We start from the raw sequence: 21,319 nt of genomic DNA, 5'->3' as shown, positions 1-21,319 counted from the left end.
CCACTGGAGCGAAGTCTCTCAGCGGAGCTGACTTCTAAAATTTCCGATTTTGTGCTCCGCTGCTCTATCAAATGCCAGTAGCAGCTGATGGAGGCCCCCTCCCTCCAGGTCTCTCTTCTCAAATAATGCCTTGGATTCACTTCTCCGCATGTCCACCTTCCAGAAAGTGGTCGCTTTTCTGCTCAGAGAGTTGCTGCTATTCTTTTCTTCGATCTCCTGTTGAGTTCGTAGGTATTCAGAATGGTTTGTTCCCTATCTAGCTGAATTCCTGGGACCAGACGAAATTTAGGTCTCCTACTCCCCTGCCATCTTGCTCCTGCTTGTTTTCCATATTCTTTGTAGCTCTTTGGCATCCCAATGTTATAAGAAGATCATTTTGGGTGTTTTTACTTGTTTGCATGCTTGTTGGTTTTCGTTTTTTATTTTGTTTTGTTTTATTTTTTGCTTTTTGGGTGGTTTTTTGTTGTATAAAATAATGGTAAATATTTCAATCACTGTTGCCTGATAAAATGTAAGATGATAATTTCAATTCTGATGCTTCAGCATTTGGGATAATAGCACAGAATGAGGCTCATGTTTTCTCTGCCTCTAACATCAGGTAAAAAAAAAAAAAATAATAATGTGAAATGGATTTCTCCTGAACTGTTTAACTATCTTGGAAGTACCTAAAGCATTCACAATTGATAAGCTAATAAAATTTAATTTATTATGTAAAGCTTGTTTCTCCTGAGGGCATTTTGATAACAGTTGTTTTAGCATAGTTAGTGAAATGTATTTCTTTACATGAAATACAAATATATGCTGCTGGACATGTTTTTGCATAAGTGAAATACACAGGGATATTTTAAAGTTATTAACTAATCTCTTAAGTGACAACCAAAACTCTAAGCCAAACGATCAGAGATTGGGGCTATTAGGCCTCTCTTTCCCAGTGCTCTGTGGTTCTCATCATTTTACTTAATGTAGCAATTCAGAAACTCTTCGGTCTCAGTATCTCTGTATACTCTTAAAAATTATTTATTAGTTCATCAAAAAACAATAAACCCATCCCATGTTAACAAAATCCTTATATTTTTATAGGAAATATTGTATCTTTCAAAGACATTTTTTTTTGAGAATAGTACTCTTTTACATTTTTGCAAATCACTTTAATGCCTGACTTAATAAAAGATGACCAGATTTGCATATCTGCATCAGCATTCAACCTGTTGCAATATTCTGTTTGGTTTAATCATTTGAAGAAAATCTTAACTCCACATAGACATGTCATTGGAAAAGGGAGGATGTATGGATCTCCTAAATGTATCTCAGGAACCCGGAGGTGTCCTTAGTCCACACTTTGAGAACCACTGTCCTAGAGATATTTGAGCCAAGCTTAGGGCTCATATTCAACTTCCATATATTAGAAAAGCCAGTGTGCTTGTTAAAATAGTAAGACATATTTGTTTCATTACATAAATAACTGCTGGCACTAATCCATCAGTGCAACCCCTCCACCCCTTCCACTATGATGCCTCCTGCAGGACCTCTTATGATCTCACAAGAATGGGGTGCTAGCTGGCACAGCAGGAGTTTCCCAGGATCCTACTCCAGCATTTACATTCTGAGTGGCCAATGCTTCTGCCGTAATGGTGATGCAATGTTTTAACGTCACCCCTACTTGAGAAATGGTCTCACTTTATCATCACTATGACTTATCAAGAAATGCACTGGCTAGATATCCCCTTGCAGCTGAGCCATATTCTTTACTTCAGGCAAAATGTTTCCCAAGTTGATCTTGTTAGTGCTCTCCCAAATGACTGGTCTGGAATCAGGAATAGAATCAGGAATCAGGAATCAAAAATATATCAGGAATCACAGGAATAAAATGCTATGGCATAAAGAATGTAGTCAACAGTATTGTAATAGGGTTGTATGGTGACAGATGGGAGCTACATGTGTGAGTGTGGCATAAGATATAGACTTGTCAAATTACTATTTTGTACACCTGAAACTAATACAACATTGTATGTCAACTCTACTTAAATGAAAAAATTAAAAACAAATAAACACATATATATAATTTCAATAATTTGTATAATTACACACACATCTATATATAAATCAGGAACATGAAGAAGAACTCCTGATACTTCTTCCTGTATTTCCAAAGAATGCTTTTCCAATGACTACCAAAAAGCCACTAAATTTGTTTGGTACCCAAATATTTTGCACAGCTGATCAAAAACATTCAACTATGTTGTAAAGATGAATGGCTTAAATCAAAAGGTGGATGTTTCTACTACAATGATTAGAGTCACTCAGACCTTGAAGTTACTTTATGTTGACATTTGTTGTGACTAGTCGGTGGATTTCCTTCAGAATTTTCAAATATAAGTAAATGCTGAGTGTCAATTCAGAGACGATGGTGATATTTCCCCAAGTTTTCATCCTGGGACATTATCCTTAAATAGTGCAAATATCAGAAACAAACTATTTCTCACTGGCTTCAAAACTCTAGTCTAGCTTCCATAAGATCTTTCCAAGCCCTATAGTAATTGAGGCAGTAAATGTCATTGATAACAATTGCTTCGGGAAATGTACTTCCAAGAAATAGTATTTTGGCTATGGATACAAACAAGAGACAGGGCAATTGAACAAGAAGCAGCCCAACAAAGTATTCAAACATCTAGTGAAGAAATGCGAAGATTGTATTATAAAAACTAAAAGCAATAAAATGGTGTTTCTTGCTTTTATGATTTACAGTTCTCTGCTAAAGTCAACTTCAAAACAATAAGCAATAACAAATATGTTCTCTCTATGCGATGCTCTGAAGATACTTTCCTTACTGTGGAAACAAAACATTTAATGAGATTGTCTTCACAGTCTACATATGGAGATGAACTAAGGGTCCTAAAATAATATTGTTAACAATCAGCCCTCAGGTTCCCAGGAATAGTTTACAAGTTTATGTTGGAGAGAAAATCCAGTAAGCTTTTTTAGGATGCATTCTAGGAAGGCTAAGGAATACTATTCCCGAGTAAGGAATAAGTTTTAGATGAGACATGATGATATATTATATCACGAGCGCATATATTTGAGTGCATTTCTATTTGCCTAAGACGTAAGCCTTTGGGTATAGGGATACAGTACATGCACTTCCTAGTACCATTCACACAAACCAGATGTAAATTGTCTTCCTTACTGTAGTGAAATGCTGTAGCTCTACCTGGACATGTGCGTTTGAAAACCTTTAAGAGGTGGAATAAACTGACAGAATATATTTTAATTTCCTTACATTAGGTATCATTAAGGCACCCACAAAATCCACTGTTAGTGAGTTGAGAGCTAAGGTTATCAGTTTTATCACAGCCAACTTAACCTAAGTGATCTGTTACAACCTACAACCCAGATAATACGTTGTCTATTTTCAGACCTGCAATGAACTTGTTTTCAGTGATGGATGAAAACTTTCCCTGTGCTGTAAAGTTTTATAACTCTTGTCCATTCACAGCTACTATTAATAAAAATTCTCTTCAGTGCCAGTAAGTGAATGAAAGCCTGCAAAGGTCATGTGGGAGAATGGAATTTCTCATACTGTGACGAAGTCCATAGCCAAGTGCAGGCAAAGTTGATAAACTTGATTCCAAACATCCAGCTTCCTCCTTATAGTGCCTCAAGGTATTAGGAGTAATTATTCATTCTGACTAAATCCATTTCTGATTGAGACAAAGATGCCTTTTTAGATTTCTGAGTAGATAGATAGCCATACTCAATAACAAAATAGGACATCCTATTTTCCCACTCAAGATAAATGTTTCCTTTGAGGGCTATGTCTTAATTTTTATGTTTGCTTTTGTTTTTATTTTTCTGAAAGAAAGTGAGTACACACAGAATTGGCATCATAATTCTGAATTTCAACTGTGTCTCCATCACCATAATCCCCAGTACTCTTCTTGTCATAAAGCCTTTGCTTCTTCCATGACTGATAACTTTATGCTGTGTCCCCAGGACATAATGAGGTGCAAGGAATGCCCCTTGCCCTGATTGTATATTAGAAATGTTCAGACACAGTGAGAACCCCTCTATCTCCTTGTGTTTCCTATTCGATTTCTCACTTTCTCAATATATGACTACTTTTTGTAGAAATAATCTTTCTAAGAGAAGAATTCTGTTTGAAATAGATTTTTGAAAATTATGAAGCAGTTTAAACAAAAAGCATCCAGTCAGTCAATGAGCACTTACTGAGTGTACCGTATGTGTGAGGAGCCAGACTGGACATAATGGACATGACATAAACCTACAGACAGATTCCCTCACCCCTTGGGAACCTAAAATGGCAAAGATCTTCTCGGTCTGTAAAGTAGGCAATTAAATGAAGGGTAGGATATAATTTAGTATCGCACAAGTGCAATCACTGACTGTGACTATCTCCATACTACTATAGCACAGTGAAAGAAAATGAAAGCCAACAAAAAAAATAATAAAAATAACAAAAGTAGCAGCCACAAGAATGTCAGTGCACACTTGTCTTGTTACTAACCATTAACTGTTTGATTAATTGTGTGTTTGTTTTTCGGGGTAGGTAACTGAGAAACTGATTTATATGCATTTACAAACCAGAAAAATCACCCCCGAGTTGAAAAGCCCCACCTCGTTCCTTGTCCAGTAGAGGCCCCTATGCCCTTGGGCATGGAGTGGCACAGAGAGAATAATATTTAGAGGAGCAATTAGAGTTTGGGTGTGATAGAGTAAATCTTGCATCCTTCTCTAATGCACCTAGTGAGAATAATAATTCTTTTTGAATTTTAAGGAATTGGGTGTGTCACCATCTGTGATGTGCTCAGTATTGTTTGCTGTTCTTCATATTTTATCAGTAGATAGTCTACTTTTGGTGGTTAGGGGGCAAACTCGAGCGTTTCAATCACAAATCCACAGACTTTGAGCTGACTGACAAACCTTGGGCAAGTTTTTCAGTTTCCTCATCAGTAGAATGAGAATGGCTAAAAGGGCATATTTAGTGATTGGAAGGATTAAATGAGGCAGTGAGGGTAAAGCACTGAGCACAGTTCCTGGAAAACTATAATCACTCCAGTATTAACTATTATTACAACTCTCATAATATCATAAACACAACTCAGAGTTTGTTAATCTGAAAGCCAGCTTTGCTATGTGTTTCTTATGACTCAAATGCTTATGTCCTTGGTTTCCAATTTCATGTCATGTCTATTTATTTTCCAAATGGGGATTATTTTTAATGATTCAACATCTATTTGAAAGGAAATCTGCTACCAAGATCATTTCTCCTGCTGAATTTTTGACTGATTTAATAAAATATACTATAAAACAAGTAGAAATTAATTTATTTTCACTTTGACCCACATTTTATTAAAGTTTTTAAAAGATCACATTCCAAATCATCATCTGCATTCCAAGCATTAGGTAGCACTGAAACGTTGGGTGGTGTTCACATTTCTAGCCACTTTTCTCTGGAAGGTCATGTAATCATCAAAGCCAAGAGCTGGCAAGGAGAGAGGGACTTGGATGGAGAAAAAAAGAAAGAAAACATGGACTATTGCTAGATACCAAGGAAAAGATTGAGCCACTATTGAGAATTGATGAATTACATAGCTGGTGTTTTTAAAGAGAAGGAAAATGAATTATTTACCTACCTATTCTGGCAAATAATGGCAATTAATTTTGGATACAGAAGGTGCTTGTACAACTCTGTGGCTATGAAAAGTACTCCTTATGCTCAAGTACTTTCTAGTATCCTTCAAAGCAGTTATCTCTGACAGAAGAAGCGTCCCAGTGCCACAACTGGTGACTTATTGGATTTAACAAAGAATTGGGAAATAGGAATTTTCTTGTATATTCTATGGCTCCAGAGTGCTGAATGTCAATAATCATTAACCTTCCATATTCTAATCTATTTCAAGAGTGATGTTACCAAATTCTTTTGTGTAAGGAATTTTTAGAATCCTTATAAATAGTAGTACTAATGCCATTTATAAAATTTCCTTTTGTTTACTGAAGGACTCAGACTCATGAAATTGTCATTTGAAAAAAGATACAGTTGAGGGGCACCTGGGTGTCTCAGTCAGTTGAACATCCAACTCTTGGTTTTGGCTCAGATCATGATCTCAGGATCATGAGATTGAGCCCCTTGTTGGTCTCTGCACTGGGCATGGAGCCTGCTTAAAATGCTTTCACTCCTTCTCCCTCTTCCCCTCCCCCTACTCTCCTCCCCCTCAAATAAATATATTTTTTAAAAAGATACAATTGATTATCATTATTCATGGGACTCATATTGCAAATTTACCTACTTGCTAAAACTTATTTGTAATCTGGAATTAATACTCATGGTGCTTTCATGGTCATTTGTGCAGAGCAGTAAGAAGTTTGAGTCAACTGGGGATTAAAGATGAGCACTGAGTAATGTATAGAATTGTTGAATCACTATATTACACCTGAAACTAATATAAAGCTATATATTAACTATACTGAAATTCAATTAATAAACTTAAAAAAAGTTTGAGTCACCAAGCATTCACAGTCCCAGATGAAGTTGAACGAGAGAAGCTGTGCCTTCTTGTGTCAACTCTTACCCTGTTAACAAGTGTCCTTTTCTTGCTTTAGTTAGGGGCACATTTTTTGCATGTTTGTGCTTTTCATTGGTGATTTCACTGTTTAAAATGGCCCCCAAGTGTAGTGCTGAAGTAATATCTAGTGTTTCTAAGTGCAAGAAATCTATGATATGACTAATAGAGACAATATGAAAAAAAATGGAGATTAGCTTTGTTCAAGCATGACTTATAGGGCTGTTGGCTTTGAGTTCATTGTTGATGAATCAAAAATGTATATTAAATAAGGTGTCTTTAGACAGAAACACACAAAAAAAAAAACAAAGTAGTATATTAATTACTTGGTGAAAATGTTTGTGACCAGAGGCTTATAGAAACCTAACCCTGTATTTCCTCTATAGACAATGAGTTGTATTCATAATTCAGTGTTCATGATGACTTTATAGAATATAATTGCTGCTAATAACAAGAATCAATTGTATCTTGTTTTATGATTATTGTTATTGAGTGAGAGCCAGTTACTGGTTAAGTCTATATCTCTTCCACTGATGTAAAAAGCAATGTGCATGGGTGTCAAAAGTGACTGCAGCCAATTGTCTTTACTTAATGGTCTTTATTTGAAGAGTTGTGTTAGAGTCAGTTGTCAATTGTTAAGGATTTAAAGACAATAGTTTTTACTCTACCCAACCAAAAAGTGTAAAATTTTAAGGAATTTGGAAAAAGCTCTGATCCTATTTTTGTGAATTTAATGCGTCTATGAATAACGAGTGGCTTGTAATCACTTCGTAAAGATCATTAAACATTTGACCCCATGTAAAGATTTGAATATCTTCCTTAGCCTAGTCATCAACCTAATACACTGAATTATTTCTATTATCACTTATAACATTCTTACTTATCCACCTATCTCCAGATGAGGAGAAAGCTATATTGACCCTTTACTTTAGAAACCCAAATGTTTCCCATTTATATGGTAAATATTTGATGTTAAAAAGCACATAAATGGGCACCTGGGTGGCTCGGTTGGTTAAGCGACTGCCTTCAGCTCAGGTCATGATCCTGGAGTCCCGGGATCGATTCCCACATTGGGCTCCCTGCTTGACGGGGAGTCTGCTTCTCCCTCTGACCCTCTTGCCTCTCGTGCTCTCTATCTCTCATTCTCTCTCTCTCAAATAAATAAATAAAATCTTTAAAAAAAAAAGCACATAAATGGCTATGGAAGTAATAGCAAACAAGCTGCATAAAATCTGGAAAGAAGAGATTATTCCTATGGTCATCATTTATAAAGAATACTCTGAACAGAATATTTTGTTGAGTTTATGAAAACATTTCACTATCACTAGCTGTTACCAGTGTTGCTGTACAGAACATGCTTTGAGACATTCTTAGCAGTGAGGAAGACAAGATGCAACTTAACCATGTGGCCCTCTTACTTTCAACTGGCTCTGTTTGGAATAGTGCACCCAGCTCACAAACTCTTTGAACAGTCACCAGTCAACATCCTTCTTATTAAGTATAAGAAGAACCTGACAAGGCCCAGAAATACATAATTTCTATTAGCTTTGGAGCCATATTGACTGCAATTTAATTTTACAATACTGAACATTAGAAAATTTATGTTTCAGAGATATGGAATTGAAGTATTGCCCCAATGAACCATTAGAAATAAAAAATACTTTAAGGAAAATAATACATCTAAAGAATTATTTCAAAACTTAGCTGTAAAAGGACGTAGATTCATGTTATCTTTGAACATATTCCATAAAGGTAGAAAAATCATCTATATAGTTCACAATTTCCTTTGGGTATATCACGATGCTTGGCACTTAATTGTCCAATTATTTTCTTTAATGGGACCTTGGAAAAAATTAAGATGTCTCTAACAACATTGCCAGGTTCTGCAAATAGTTCTTTTAACCTTGAACTGAAGAAGAGTCTTTACATATGTGGTCTTAAAAAGAGCTGTTACAATGCATTACAGCACTTGCAGTTGAATTTGTTCGCCAGCCCACCAAATGTACTCTTATTTATTTCATGTGCTTTACTGGCAATTTAGACAGCAGGCTCAAGGTGAATGACACTCATAATCTCAAAAAGTCTTCCCACTGGCACAAGAACTTGAATGCTCAGTAGTTTAACATGGAAACTTTCTTACTCAATTAAGTGTTCTTATTTTAAAGCTGCTGGGTCCATATTTTCTAATCTATGATCACTAAAGATAAAAAGCAAATCTTGTAAATTCCTGTGATGGTGTAATTTTGGATATGTGGCATTTGATGATGAGCTCCAGTCATCTGCCTAGTCTCCCTTCTCAAAAAAGAGGATGGGAAAACATACTTATGTTCTTGGGCAAGAGGCTGGGGTATGGGCTTTAGGAAGTGCTGAAGGATGGGAAGATTATATCAAGAATTATAAGGAGAAAGGCTGATAGTTGATCTCCATGTTCTCTAATTCCCTGGCAACTAAGTGGGGCATCAACCAACTGAGAGATTTCTCGAGTTGTTGGCACTGTCCTGACAATCTCAGCCTGCCATGAGACTCAAAATTGTTCCCATCAATAATTAAGCCGCAGCTTACAACCTCCACGTAGCATCAAACTGCACCTGGGACCTGGGAGAATATGGATCAACTTAGTCAGATACCTGGAACTCCCACCTATCCAGTTGCACAGGCTCACTCTGGTAGCAACCTCAGCATTTTATATTTTTCACCTTACTTACTGTGTTATGGTGGGGTTTAATAGTATATGCACTACATCATTGACTCTATGATACCATCAATTAAGGATGAAATATTATTCTAAATATCACTGAAAAGAGGAGAAAGTTTCCAAACTCACATGCCATCAATTATCATGCAAGCCCCAATTTCACAGACAGCAAGATGTGAAACACACACACACGCGTGCGCGCGCGCGCACACACACACACACACACAATGTCTTGGAGTCTTTGAAGTTAGTCATTCAGATTGAGAAAAAAGCAGAAGTGCCTACATAAAATATGATAATGTTCTCTTGCCTCTTTTATGATGATCAATCAAAGTTTAATTTAACTTTGGTTTTAATGACAAACTCACACTAGAGCTTTGTAAACTTTAACCAGCCACATCATACCTTTCCTTCTGTTTCCCTTTTGACAATGATTTCTTTGTGCAGCCATCAGCTTTCTCGGCCATCCAGCCTTAATTCTGTCTGCATCTTTTTATCTTGTCCTTCTTTATTGCTATATAAGGGAGAAATTCTCTGCCTGACTAGAATGCTTTAGTAAGAGCCAAACAGGACAAATACTATGATGACATAGTTTATAAACAAGAGCCTGACTCCCCTTGATGTTGTTTCCCCAAACACAGAGAGGTAAATTTTCTCTATTCTCTGCCTGTCTTTGCTATTTTTTTAAGTAATAAATCCCCTGCATTCCATTTCTTGATTTCTGACAAACCTCTGAAGATGTCAAGATGACTTTTCACAATCTTCTCTGCACTCTGAGTCAATAACTTGGTTAAGAGGGTCCTCCAGGTTTTCTGGCTACCTCTAATTTCTCCTAGGCTCTTGCTCCTGATTTAGTTCAGGTACACTGGCTTCCGGGCTGCATCAGGAAGGTCTCTCAGCAATCCCAACCCTTCCACCCTCTCTACTCACCAAGCAAGGACTGAGACATTTTCTATATCACAAGAGCAATCCTCACTGCACAGTGGTGTGGCTGATGGATGGGAAGAGAGTTGCAAGCAGAGGCAGGGAAGGGTATCTCTGCCAAAGGATATTAGTAAACACACAAACCAGAAATGATAACTTGAAAAAAGACACTGACCATACATTCAATTTACTAATTTAACTTCGCAGTAAGTGTGGGGACTCTAGTATAGATACTTGAGTTTGAAACCAAGATTCAGGAATCACTGAGACATAAATAATAACTGTGATTGGAAAGGGAATGTCATCACAGTACAGAAGGAGAGAAGAGGAAGGCAAACCTGGGCCCGGCAGGCATCTCAAAGGCAGGGGGAGCAAGTAACATCAAAGGAGAAATTGCTCTCTGAGGTCAGAAGAAAACTAGGCTCACAGGGAACCCAAGGGAAAGGAATGTTGAAAGAAGAAGAAGATCACTTGTCAAATGATGCAAACTAATCAAATATGATTTGAAATAAATATCTTCCTTAGATTTAGAAGTTATGAAAATAAGGAATGTAGTATGAGCTATTGCACAGGTTGGTGGGCATATTTTAACGGAACTATTAACAGGACATTTCTGTTTAGTCCCAGGACCAGGCAGTATAATCTCCCTTTGGTAGACTTTGGCAATGTCCTCATTGACAGTCTCATTTGTCCCTCATCTTCTCTTTCGGAGAGGGACTGGCTGCACATAACCTGGGGAACATCCCTTGAGCAGGTGAGAGCAGACACCTGCTTTATATAGTTGACTGCCTCTGCCTGGGGAAACACACCTTCAGTTATCACCTGACCACACCAGAGACATTGCTGGCAAAACCCTATCAATACCCCCATTTTCTCACATCCCCTTTCACCAAGTGCTATGATACCCTGCCTGCAAATTTGCCCTGAACATATTGTTTCCTAGAATTAGTTCCTTTTTTTAAACAGGAAAGAAGTTTAAAATCCTTTCTTAAAAACCTTGCTTGGTATTGATCACTTTATGGTTTTCTGGCAAGTTTTCTGGTTCCTCTGAAGATCTTGGGTATCCACACTTTTTTTTTTTAATTTTTTATTATTATGTTAATCACCATACATTATATCATTAGTTTTTGATGTAGTGTTCCATGATTCATTATTTGTATATAACACCCAGTGCTCCATGCAGAACGTGCCCTCTTTAATACCCATCACCGTGCTAACCCATCCCCCCACCCTCCTCCCCTCTAGAACCCTCAGTTTGTTTCTCAGAGTCATAGTCTTTTCATGGTTCGTCTCCCCCTCCAATTTTCCCCCTTCATTCTTCCCTCCTGCTAGCTTCTTCTTCTTTTTTTAACATATATTGTATTATTTGTTTCAGAGGTACAGATCTGTGATTCAACAGTCTTGCACAATTCACAGCGCTCACCATAGCATATACCCTCCCCAATGTTTATCACCCAGCCACCCCCTCCCTCCCACCCCTCACCACTCCAGCAACCCTCAGTTTTTTTCCTGAGATTAAGAATTCCTCATATCAGTGAGGTCATATGATACATGTCTTTCTCTGATTGACTTATTTCGCTCAGCACAACACCCTCCAGTTCCATCCACGTCATTGCAAATAGCAAGATCTCATTCCTTTGGATGGCTGCATAATATTCCATTGTATATATATACCACATCTTCTTTAACCATTCATCTGTTGATGGACATCTTGGCTCTTCCCACAGTTTGGCTATTGTTGGTATCCACACTTCTGCTATCACGTATGAAATCCTAAGTTTCTCAGCCAGTATGGCCATTTGGATTTATGAATTCTTCCTAGTTTCCATCACTAGAATCACTATATCATTAACTCCAAATTTTCAGGATTTATTCATAACCTCCTGCCCATTCTCACATCGATCCTTCTGGCTGTAGCAATTTTCATTCCATCCCAGATCTTCTGTACTCTACTGACCTAGCAAAGCTCAATGCTTCCTGACATTTGCAAGCTTACTCCTGAATCAGGCCTCTCATCTCTATTACTTTTACAAATGATATGCCTTTTGTTTTTCCTCCTGAATTTAAAAATTAAAAACAAGTCATAGAAGCTATAATGTGCTTCTTTAAATTAAAGGGATTTTAAAAGTAATTCTAACTATACACAACTTAAGAAAGTCAGGAAAAATATATGAAAGGAAAAAAATCATTTACAGTTATAACACTAATATTTTGACATTTAACATTGTTGAAATTATTTTCTTGTTCTATTTCTAGTCAGAGATTTTTTTTTTTTAATTTTTAAAATTTTTATTTTTTGGCCCCTATCTTACACATAATTTTGTGTCAGGATTTCTTCACTAAAGGACATGTTTTCTAAAGAGAAATACTGGGAAATAAATATAAACAAAGTTAAGTGAGTTTTCGCTACAGTGGCAGGACCTAAACATTTATAACACATTATAATTTTCAAGCCCTTTTATCCATATCACCTCTAAAGTCACCTTATTTTATTTATAGGGTTTTTAACTGTAACCTACTAACTGTTATAAATATTGTTAAAATTGGTTGCAAGAAATAAACTCTTTCAAGATAATATCCAGAAAATTAGATTATCCTTTTCTTCTTTGGTTTCCTGAACTCATCTTGTGCTAATTCAGTACACAAGACTTACTGAAATATATAATATTTACTCTGTATGTACTAAAGTGTTGCCTTAAATCTGGTTGTAGAAAATTGGAAATTCTTGTGATTATTCATTTTTACTCATACAATTATGATGCATCATCTGACAAGGCAGAAGTTAGAAAAAAGAGAAATGTTATACTAAAACATCGGTGTCTCAATTTCCCAGGAATTACAGTGTAGATCTGTCTGTATAAAGTTTATTGCCTCAAACTCTTTGGTCCACATTTACATGACAGTACAAAAATAGTTTCAAAAATGATAAAATCAATTCCATCAGCCTATCTTCTCTTTGGCTTTGTTATAGTCAATGATGCTCGGCTCCTCCAATAAGACCAAGCATTCCAGTCCAGAAGATCTTTCTGAAGCGTTAATGCCTAATGCCTACCCCCCACCTAGCACATTTTAAGCAGTACTTTCATGATTGTTACCTCTTCATTTAACCTATTAATAATTATTTAATTTTATGAATATCAAATATCTAGCTCCTAAGACAAACGGATGTGTCTCAGTGAAATCCCTGTATCTATGAAAATAATTAGATACTTACTCCAGTAAACTGTATTTTAAATTTCTTCTCAAATATTTAGCTCTTATAGTATAGATTCTGTCTGGGAGGACTAGAAATACCTTATTATGGCTGAAATACTAAGCAAAAACTTAGCTGCTGCAGGAAAATGACAAAAATGCCCCCTTTTGTTTTAAATTGCAAATGCTTCAATACTCAAATAAGGTAAACTTGAAAAATGGAAAGTATTTGTGAATCTAATAAGCTCTTTTGAAGGGAGAGAGACAGGATTAAACATCACTTTCCTACATATGTGGTGTGACATTTTTGTTTTGTTCCAAGTTATTTTACTTTTTGTGTGACTCTGGAGTTTGTAAACATGCCATAAAATTTAGTAATTACATAATGATGATTTCATGGTTCTCACTTAGTATAAAGGTGGCTAGACAGTGCAGCAAAATTGATTTTCTTTTTTACCTTTGTGAAAGAAACAAAAGGAAATTGAATGCAAAATCTACATTAAGACTTATATTAGAATTATAACTCAACAAGCTGTTACACATGAACATGAAAACCAGGTGGAGCAAGTACTACTTATTGTGGCTACAATATTCAGCCAGTGGGTTAAGTTCAAACAACTCTTTGTTTAAACACATGCCTTGTTTTGTTACCCATAATGTTACAAATGCATATGACCTGAAACTAATCTCTTGTCTCCTCTTGCCAAAGGTACTCATGAGGCAGGACTGTCTCTAGGCAAAAATCATGAAGTAGGTGATCATGTGTTCAATTTCCTACCCTTTTGCAGTGACAATCTCATCTTAGATTCTCTCCACCTTCCTGTCCCCAAGTGCCTACTCCAGTTGCTCATCGCTCTGGATTGACCCTCTGTTTTCCAGGGGGCTCATGCTGTTTCTTGTTGTCCAATCCCTCTTTGATTGTATAATTTCCCTGCTCAAAAAATGTTCAGAGGCTCCCCCAGAGGAGCCAGGCAATCAAACGTTCTGCCCCCTTTTCTTTTGAGTCTTAATTCCCACTGCCCCCTCACCACAATGTTCTACTGCAAGTGAATCACTCACCTTGCCCTTTTTATTTCTATATCTTTTCCATACTATTCCTTTTTGTCTGAGTTGGCCTCTATCTCTCATCTCCATCTATGGAAATCCTAATCATCTTTCAAGTTTCCACTCATCTGTATGTCCTCCACATGGCTTCCCTGATCATCCCCAGCCTCTCTCTTCACACCTCATCTATACTACTCATATGGCACTTACCACACGTTGCTTTGTATTATAATATTTATGTATGTGTCTTGTCTCCAGGCACTGTGCTGGGCGCTTTACAAATGTAATCTCATTTAAATTTCACAACAATCAAATGAGGTAGGTATTACTAAATCATTTAACCGTTGAGGAAACTGAGGTTCAAACAGGTTAAATAATTTGCCCAAAGTCACACTGCTAGAATGGAACAGCGATAAGACTTGAACCCAGGTCCAAAACATATATTCTTTCCACAAAACCATATTGCCATCTATTTAGTTCTTTTCCATCTTCTGAAAGATGAAATAGAGGTTTAAGATGTGGGAAGAAGTGGGCGCCTGGGTGGCTCAGTTGGTTAAATGACTGCCTTCGGCTCAGGTCGTGATCCTGGAGTCCCGGGATCAAGTCCTGCATCGGGCTCCCTGCTCAGCGGGGAGTCTGCTTCTCCCTCTGACCCTCTCCCCTCTCATGTTCTCTCTATCTCATTCTCTCTCTCAAATAAATAAATAAAAATCTTTAAAAAGAAAAAGATGTGGGAAGAAGCAAATTTAGGCTTTCTGATTATCACATGCATATTCAACAAAAAGGTAGAGTTTATTGATAATTATTATGTTGCTAGCTAGAGCTGATGTGATTTGTTATCTATAATCCATAAGGAATTAAAGTAAAATGTGAGAGAAAAAAAAATCCTTACTTAAAGTTGCCAGAACAAATAAACATGGCATAAGAAGAGAATGTTCAAGACAATTGATAATTCAAGAAAGGCTAAATAGCATTGATCTCTGAGCACTATTGAAACATAAGTGCAAGGAAAAGAAGAAAACATAAGGTTGATTAGGAAAGGCTTCCTATAAGTCCTCTCGGATTTAAACAATCTGCAGTGGTTAGGAGGCTGAAGGTATGACTTCTTCCTAAATCTCTCAAAAACAAACAATAATTCTATTGAGTATAAAGCCCATCTTTTTTCTTCTGCCTCTGGTGTGACATCTTGTAAGACAGAAATCTCATCCCCAATGGACAACTTTTACAACTGCCCTCTCCAGTAGCCAGCCATAACGATGGATTATGAGCCGTACCCTGGACAGGTCGATTCTGGGGAGTCTTCAGCCTAGAGCCAGCCTCCCATCGGTCACATGGCAGAGGCTCCTTCTTGGGAAGAATTTAGACTTAGAATCTCTTTGTGTGTGTGTGTGTGTGTGTGTGTGTGTGTGTGTGTGTGTGTGTGTGTGTGTCTGTATGTCTGTGTTTTAAAGATTTATTTACTTGAGAGAGAGCATGAGAGGGAGAGGGGAGAGAATCTCAAGCAGACTCCATAATGAGCCTGAGCCCCACTCAGGGGCCCAATCATAACCAGAGCCAAAACCAAGAGTTGGACGCTTAACTGACTGTGCCCACCAGGCACCCCAGGATCTCTTTTGTGCTTTGGCACTACTACATTTGCTTCTCATTTTCCAATCCCCCAGCTTGTCATATTATCAGTTGCATATTTCTTTAACACGAGTGAGATGCAGTTATCATTAAATGTATTTTCAGTGTACGTCTACTAACTTCTGACAGTCGTCTCAACTTTGCTTGCAAACTCCCTTCCAGTTTATGTATGCTCCCAGTATGCCAATCCCATTCATATATGGCTCTACACTTTTGTTCTTTATACCAATCTTAATAACAATTTTAAAACTGTTTGGGAAAAATAATGCATGTAATCTAAGCTTGAATATAGCAGGGCATACTGGACTTCAGGCCCTATCTTGGAAAGCCTGAGAATTTCCATTTCAGTTATGTGTGAAAGGTGAGGAATTCAATGATCCCAACAGGAAAACTACCTTCACCTACACTGAAACTCAAAACACAAGATCTCCTTTTTCTTTTCTCTGAAGTTTTCATGATATTTCTTGTCTTCTACAAAAGTCCTCAAAGCTAATTCATTTTCTTCTTTTTCTTTTGAAATAGTTATTGATTCATGGGAAATTGCAAGAGAAATGTACAAGGAGGCCCTGTGTACCCTTCACCCCATTTCTCCAATTGTTATATCTTAACATAATCATAGTGCACTATCGAAGCCAGGAAATTGACGTCAGTCTAATTCACTTTTGAATTTCAAAAAAGAAAGAAAAATATCTAACCTGATGACAACCTAGTCAGTTTTGAGTTTCATTCTACATTCTGTTTCTACTCACAAGCAGTAACCAGACTGACAGTGTTGGAAACAAAAGGTGGTACGCCCATACACCCACAGAGAAAATTCTCCCACATTGCTGGAGATGATCATCAGGTCTCATGCAGACCCTAGGTTAGTGTCATAGGTGGTGGAAGGGAGCCTCAGAAGATGTGGGCTGGAATCTGATTCTGCCTCCAAATGTGGACCTTGAGCAAGTCACTTGACCTCTCCAAGCTTCAGTGTCTTCATCTACAAAATGGAGGAACTGTTTCTCCTGCCTACTTCATAGGGTTGTTGTGAGGATCAAATGTGATGATGTGTATGAAGGAGAAGATAGGCTGTGAATTAACAATCATGAAGTTTATTATTCTTTTCTGGAACTACTGTCTGTTACAGAAGTTTAGTTTTTCAAAGATGATTTTATTTTAAGAAACAGAACAGACCCACCTCCTTATTAGTTACAAGACCTAGAATTTCCATTATGTGTAAATGACCTTGCCTTACTACCACTCTTAGTAGGACAGGTACTAGCAAAATATTGGACAAGCACTCTGTGACTCATTATCTGCATACCCTGAGGCATACGATCTATTTTAAAATAAATATTTATTAACATTTTCTTCTGAAAGGTCGAATGCATTTTAAGTAGCTTTTATTTTTATCCTGACCACAGGATTTATTCTTGTTTTTTTTTAGTCATAAGACTTATAATAGGTGCTCTTGACAATATTGAGAAATTATAAGGATACCAGATTAGACAGCAGATGGTTTATGAAGTAGAAATGGAAATCATCCAAACTGCATTGTTCCTTGGTTTGTCTGGATATATAATATAAACTCCTAACTCACTGGTGGATTCTGATGTGTGGGTAGTAAAAATGCTAGTCTTGGCAGTAAGGGTGGAAAAATGTGTAGGATAAAATAAACTTAAATCATGGAAAGTAAAGATAAAAGTATTTGTATGTACTGAATATTTTGGGCACCAAGATAAAAGTGTTAAGATTTGTTTTCTCCTCTTTCCTCCCTGTATACAGGCTGGCATGGCTCTGACCTATGACCCCACAGCCGCCATACAGAATGGGTAAGTAGACTACATTTTCTCTATTTTAATTGCTAAGGTATCTTTGATCTCTGGAATCAGTACTGAAGAAAAATGTTCAAAAATGTCTTTCTTTTGTTTTAAATCCTTAAACAAAAACTTTAAACCAAACATTTCTCACCATTGTATTTTTTTTCTCCCCGTATATGACTCTGACCTCATAGCATCTTCCATGTCCTCTATTCCCTCATGTTTTCTACCCGCATTAAGTCTCCCTCCCTCATGCTCTCTTTCTCCCTTAGAAAGAGTAAGGAATGGGATGTGAAGAGGGAGCATAGGGAGATAGGGCTAGGCTGGAAGATGTATCTGCGTGTCTCTGGGATCAGAGTGTTGCCCTGCTGATAACTCTAGAGTTTAGCTTTCAATGATTTTAGTGTTTTCTCAGTTCATGTCAACATGAATAATGCTTTTGCTGTTTTCTTCTGGCTATCAGGAAGGCAATGGACAGAGTCAAGTTAGAAACTTGGTGATTGTGTCTTCACTATTTTATTTATTTATTTATTTTTATTTTTGCGGGGGGAAGGGGCAAAGAGGGGGGAGGAGAGAATCTTAAGCATGCTCCTTGCCCAGCACAGAGCCCAATGTAGGGCTCAATCTCACAACCCTGAGATCATGACCTGAATCGAAATCAAGAGTCAGATGCTTAACTGACTGAACCACCCAGACACCCCTCACTCTCCATTTAACTAATCATCTGGAAATTTATAGCTTCTTCCTTAGAATAAGTAAGAATAGCCTAGGATTCTTCCTTTGAGGAACAAGACTTAAACTACATGACCTGACCTCTCAAAAATTCTGTGATTCTGAACATCTTTGGTTGAAACTTTCTTCTCAGTTTCCAATCCCTTCTCTTTGCTTCGACTGTCCTGCAATTGACAGGTTATTTTATTTTCATAGCCTTCCATCTTGGATTTCTCCATGGCTTTCAGTTTTCTGTCTTACAGTCTCATTAAAGAATTAATCAGAATGAAGACCTCATTTAAGATCAATGTAGAGGATAAAAAGATGCAAACTCTATTTTCTATTTTGTCAGCTGCCTCTAATGAAAATCTGTGGGATAGTGGAAATATTTAAATATCTCCTATTCTTAGAGTTATTCATTTAGGCAGTGATTTATTCATTCATTCAGAAAACATCCAACGAGTCTGCCAAGCACTTTGCTATGCTCTACAGATTTAAAAAACATTATATGAGACAAGATCTTTGCCTTCAAGGAACTCATAGTCTACCCTTCCATAAAAGAGTAAACATGGATGGTAGGCTAGGGAAGGAGTCTAGTCCTTTCTCCCTTGCTGATTAAAACTTCTCTCCAAGAGCAAAAATTAAGGATTTATCCAGTAAGGATGTTCCTATTTCCAACAAGGCACTATAATCTTGCTGGGTAAAAAGAAGGAAAGAAATGGAGAAGAAAATCTTCAAGAATCACATTGTATAGTTGGGGAAATAAAATAATTAACTCAAAAGATATGAAACAAGGCATCATATGCTAAGTGATAGTGACAGAAAGTAGGTGTTATAATGGAAGGGAATAGCATGTATTGAACACATACTATGTACCAAGTACTTTATATTTGTAACTTAAGGTGCTTGGGAGCAGAGCCAAATACATGTAAATATACATGTAGTTACAATTGGAAATGTATATACATAAATGGAAAATAGAAGTAATAATTGAATGAATACGTATATGTTCACTAAGTAGCTTCAATAAGTGCTAATATTTTGCATACTGTATATTATATATGTATTCATCTGTAATATTTATCTATATATCTATTATAAATTCCTTCTTCTAGAGTCTTGGGTAGACTCTATGTGAAGGATTAGAAATGCAGCAGTGATCTAGGCCTGGACTGCAGTGAGAGAATGATGCCTTCTTATGCATTGCTTTAGGCAGTCGTCTTTCCGATGCATAATCTAAAATCTGACTGACTTCTCTAAAGACATAATTTTCCAAATATTCTTCCTGATTTATCACAAACCTAAAGAGAAAGTAAAAAGAGATTTTGGTTCCTAATCTGAGCCACCAAAAGGGAACTTTGGGTTAATGCCATGTTAGAGGCTGTGAGGACCGCATGGAACACAGCGAACATTTCTCCCTCTGCATGCCCTCACCTCACATTTCAGCTCACTGCCCATATGCCACATTGAGATTGGCTGCAAGTCCATCTGTACACCTTAAATCACCCTCTCTATGACGTGTCTTTATCTGCACCTTATATTAACAGTGTTATACTCTAAAGAGTTGCAAAAATGGTTCATCCTTTTTCACTGCCCACTTAAATGTTTGTGACAATGAATAGTTCCCTCATGAAACACATTTTCGTTAAGATGCTGAGGATACCCATCTTCTTGATCTTATCTGATCTACTCTCACTGATAAAGAACTGTATGCCATCGACCAGTGCCTCTCTTCAAGACCTTCTTGTCCACTGAATATTCCTTTCAGCCTATAGAAATGCTCAAGTCTCTTCCACCTGTCAAGAGGGTAGAAGCAAAACAATTTTCATGCCAATGACATCACTTCTAGTGACTATACTATTTTAGCCTTCTCTTCACTGCTAAACAACTTCAGTTGTCTGTACACAGTCTTCCCATATTCTTTTCTAATGAAGCCTATTAAATTATGAAGTCTGGTTTCAGACTTGACTGGAATTTCCTTTGTTAATATTCCCAGTGATCTCCAAATGTATCCATTATAATGGACACCCTTTTAGTTCTTACACCACTTGACATCTTGCCTCCTTTGAGTTGTTATTGTTGCCATTTATACCTTTTTGGAAATTTCTCATCTCTTGGATCCCACAACTCCATTCCCTGCTGATCCTCCTTGCTCTGTACTCTTCCTACTCACTTGGTTTCTTCTGATTCCTCCTCTTTCGCCCACTTATACTAATCTTTCTCAGGTTTTGTCTTTTTCCTGGTTGATCTCATCCATTCCTCTTGCTTTGGGAACGTAAAGACTCGTGAGCTGACACTTGGAGTTCATAAGTAGATGCAGGGCACAATAATTATTCTTTGGCTGGTTGGTTATTTTTGTTTTACCTATGTTTCTAACTGCTTATTAGGTATTGCTCTTAGATATCTTTGTCCCAAACTGAGATCTTTAACTTCATCAATGTTTCCTAATACAAACCAAACAAATTCAAATGAAAATCAAATATGAAATTTGCTTCTTTTTTTTTCAATAATTCACGCTAAAGCCATTTAGGCCATAAACTCCAGATCTCTGGGTTCTTCTCTTTTATAACATTCTTAATGATAAAATTGGTCATTAAAACTTATTCAGTCTATCTCTGAACTACATCTTCACCCCAGCTCTTGGTCCTTGCCGCTGGTTGAGTTTATTCAATCACCTCTCTTACCTGGACTAACCTTTTACCTGTCTCTAATACGGCTCTCCTCTAAAATGTTTTCACATTGTTTTTTGA

The 21,319-nt window shown here is 37.1% G+C and overlaps 1 protein-coding gene across 15 annotated transcripts in view; it reads left to right on the top strand.

Moving 5' to 3' along the window:
- Positions 1–21,319, top strand: part of RBMS3 (RNA binding motif single stranded interacting protein 3) — an 830,766-nt gene that overhangs the window by 682,171 nt on the left and 127,276 nt on the right. For all 15 annotated transcript variants that reach the window (XM_027584288.2, XM_027584297.2, XM_027584292.2 and 12 more), the window contains exon 8: positions 17,824–17,870. In XM_027584288.2, coding sequence (XP_027440089.1) covers positions 17,824–17,870 — 47 coding nt within the window. The remainder of the gene's footprint in view (positions 1–17,823; positions 17,871–21,319) is intronic.

Source organism: Zalophus californianus, chromosome 1, assembly GCF_009762305.2.
Source record: "Zalophus californianus isolate mZalCal1 chromosome 1, mZalCal1.pri.v2, whole genome shotgun sequence".
NCBI lineage: Eukaryota > Metazoa > Chordata > Mammalia > Carnivora > Otariidae > Zalophus > Zalophus californianus.
The sequence above is the reverse complement of the archived record's forward strand: the minus strand, read 5'-3'. Positions and strand labels throughout refer to the sequence as shown.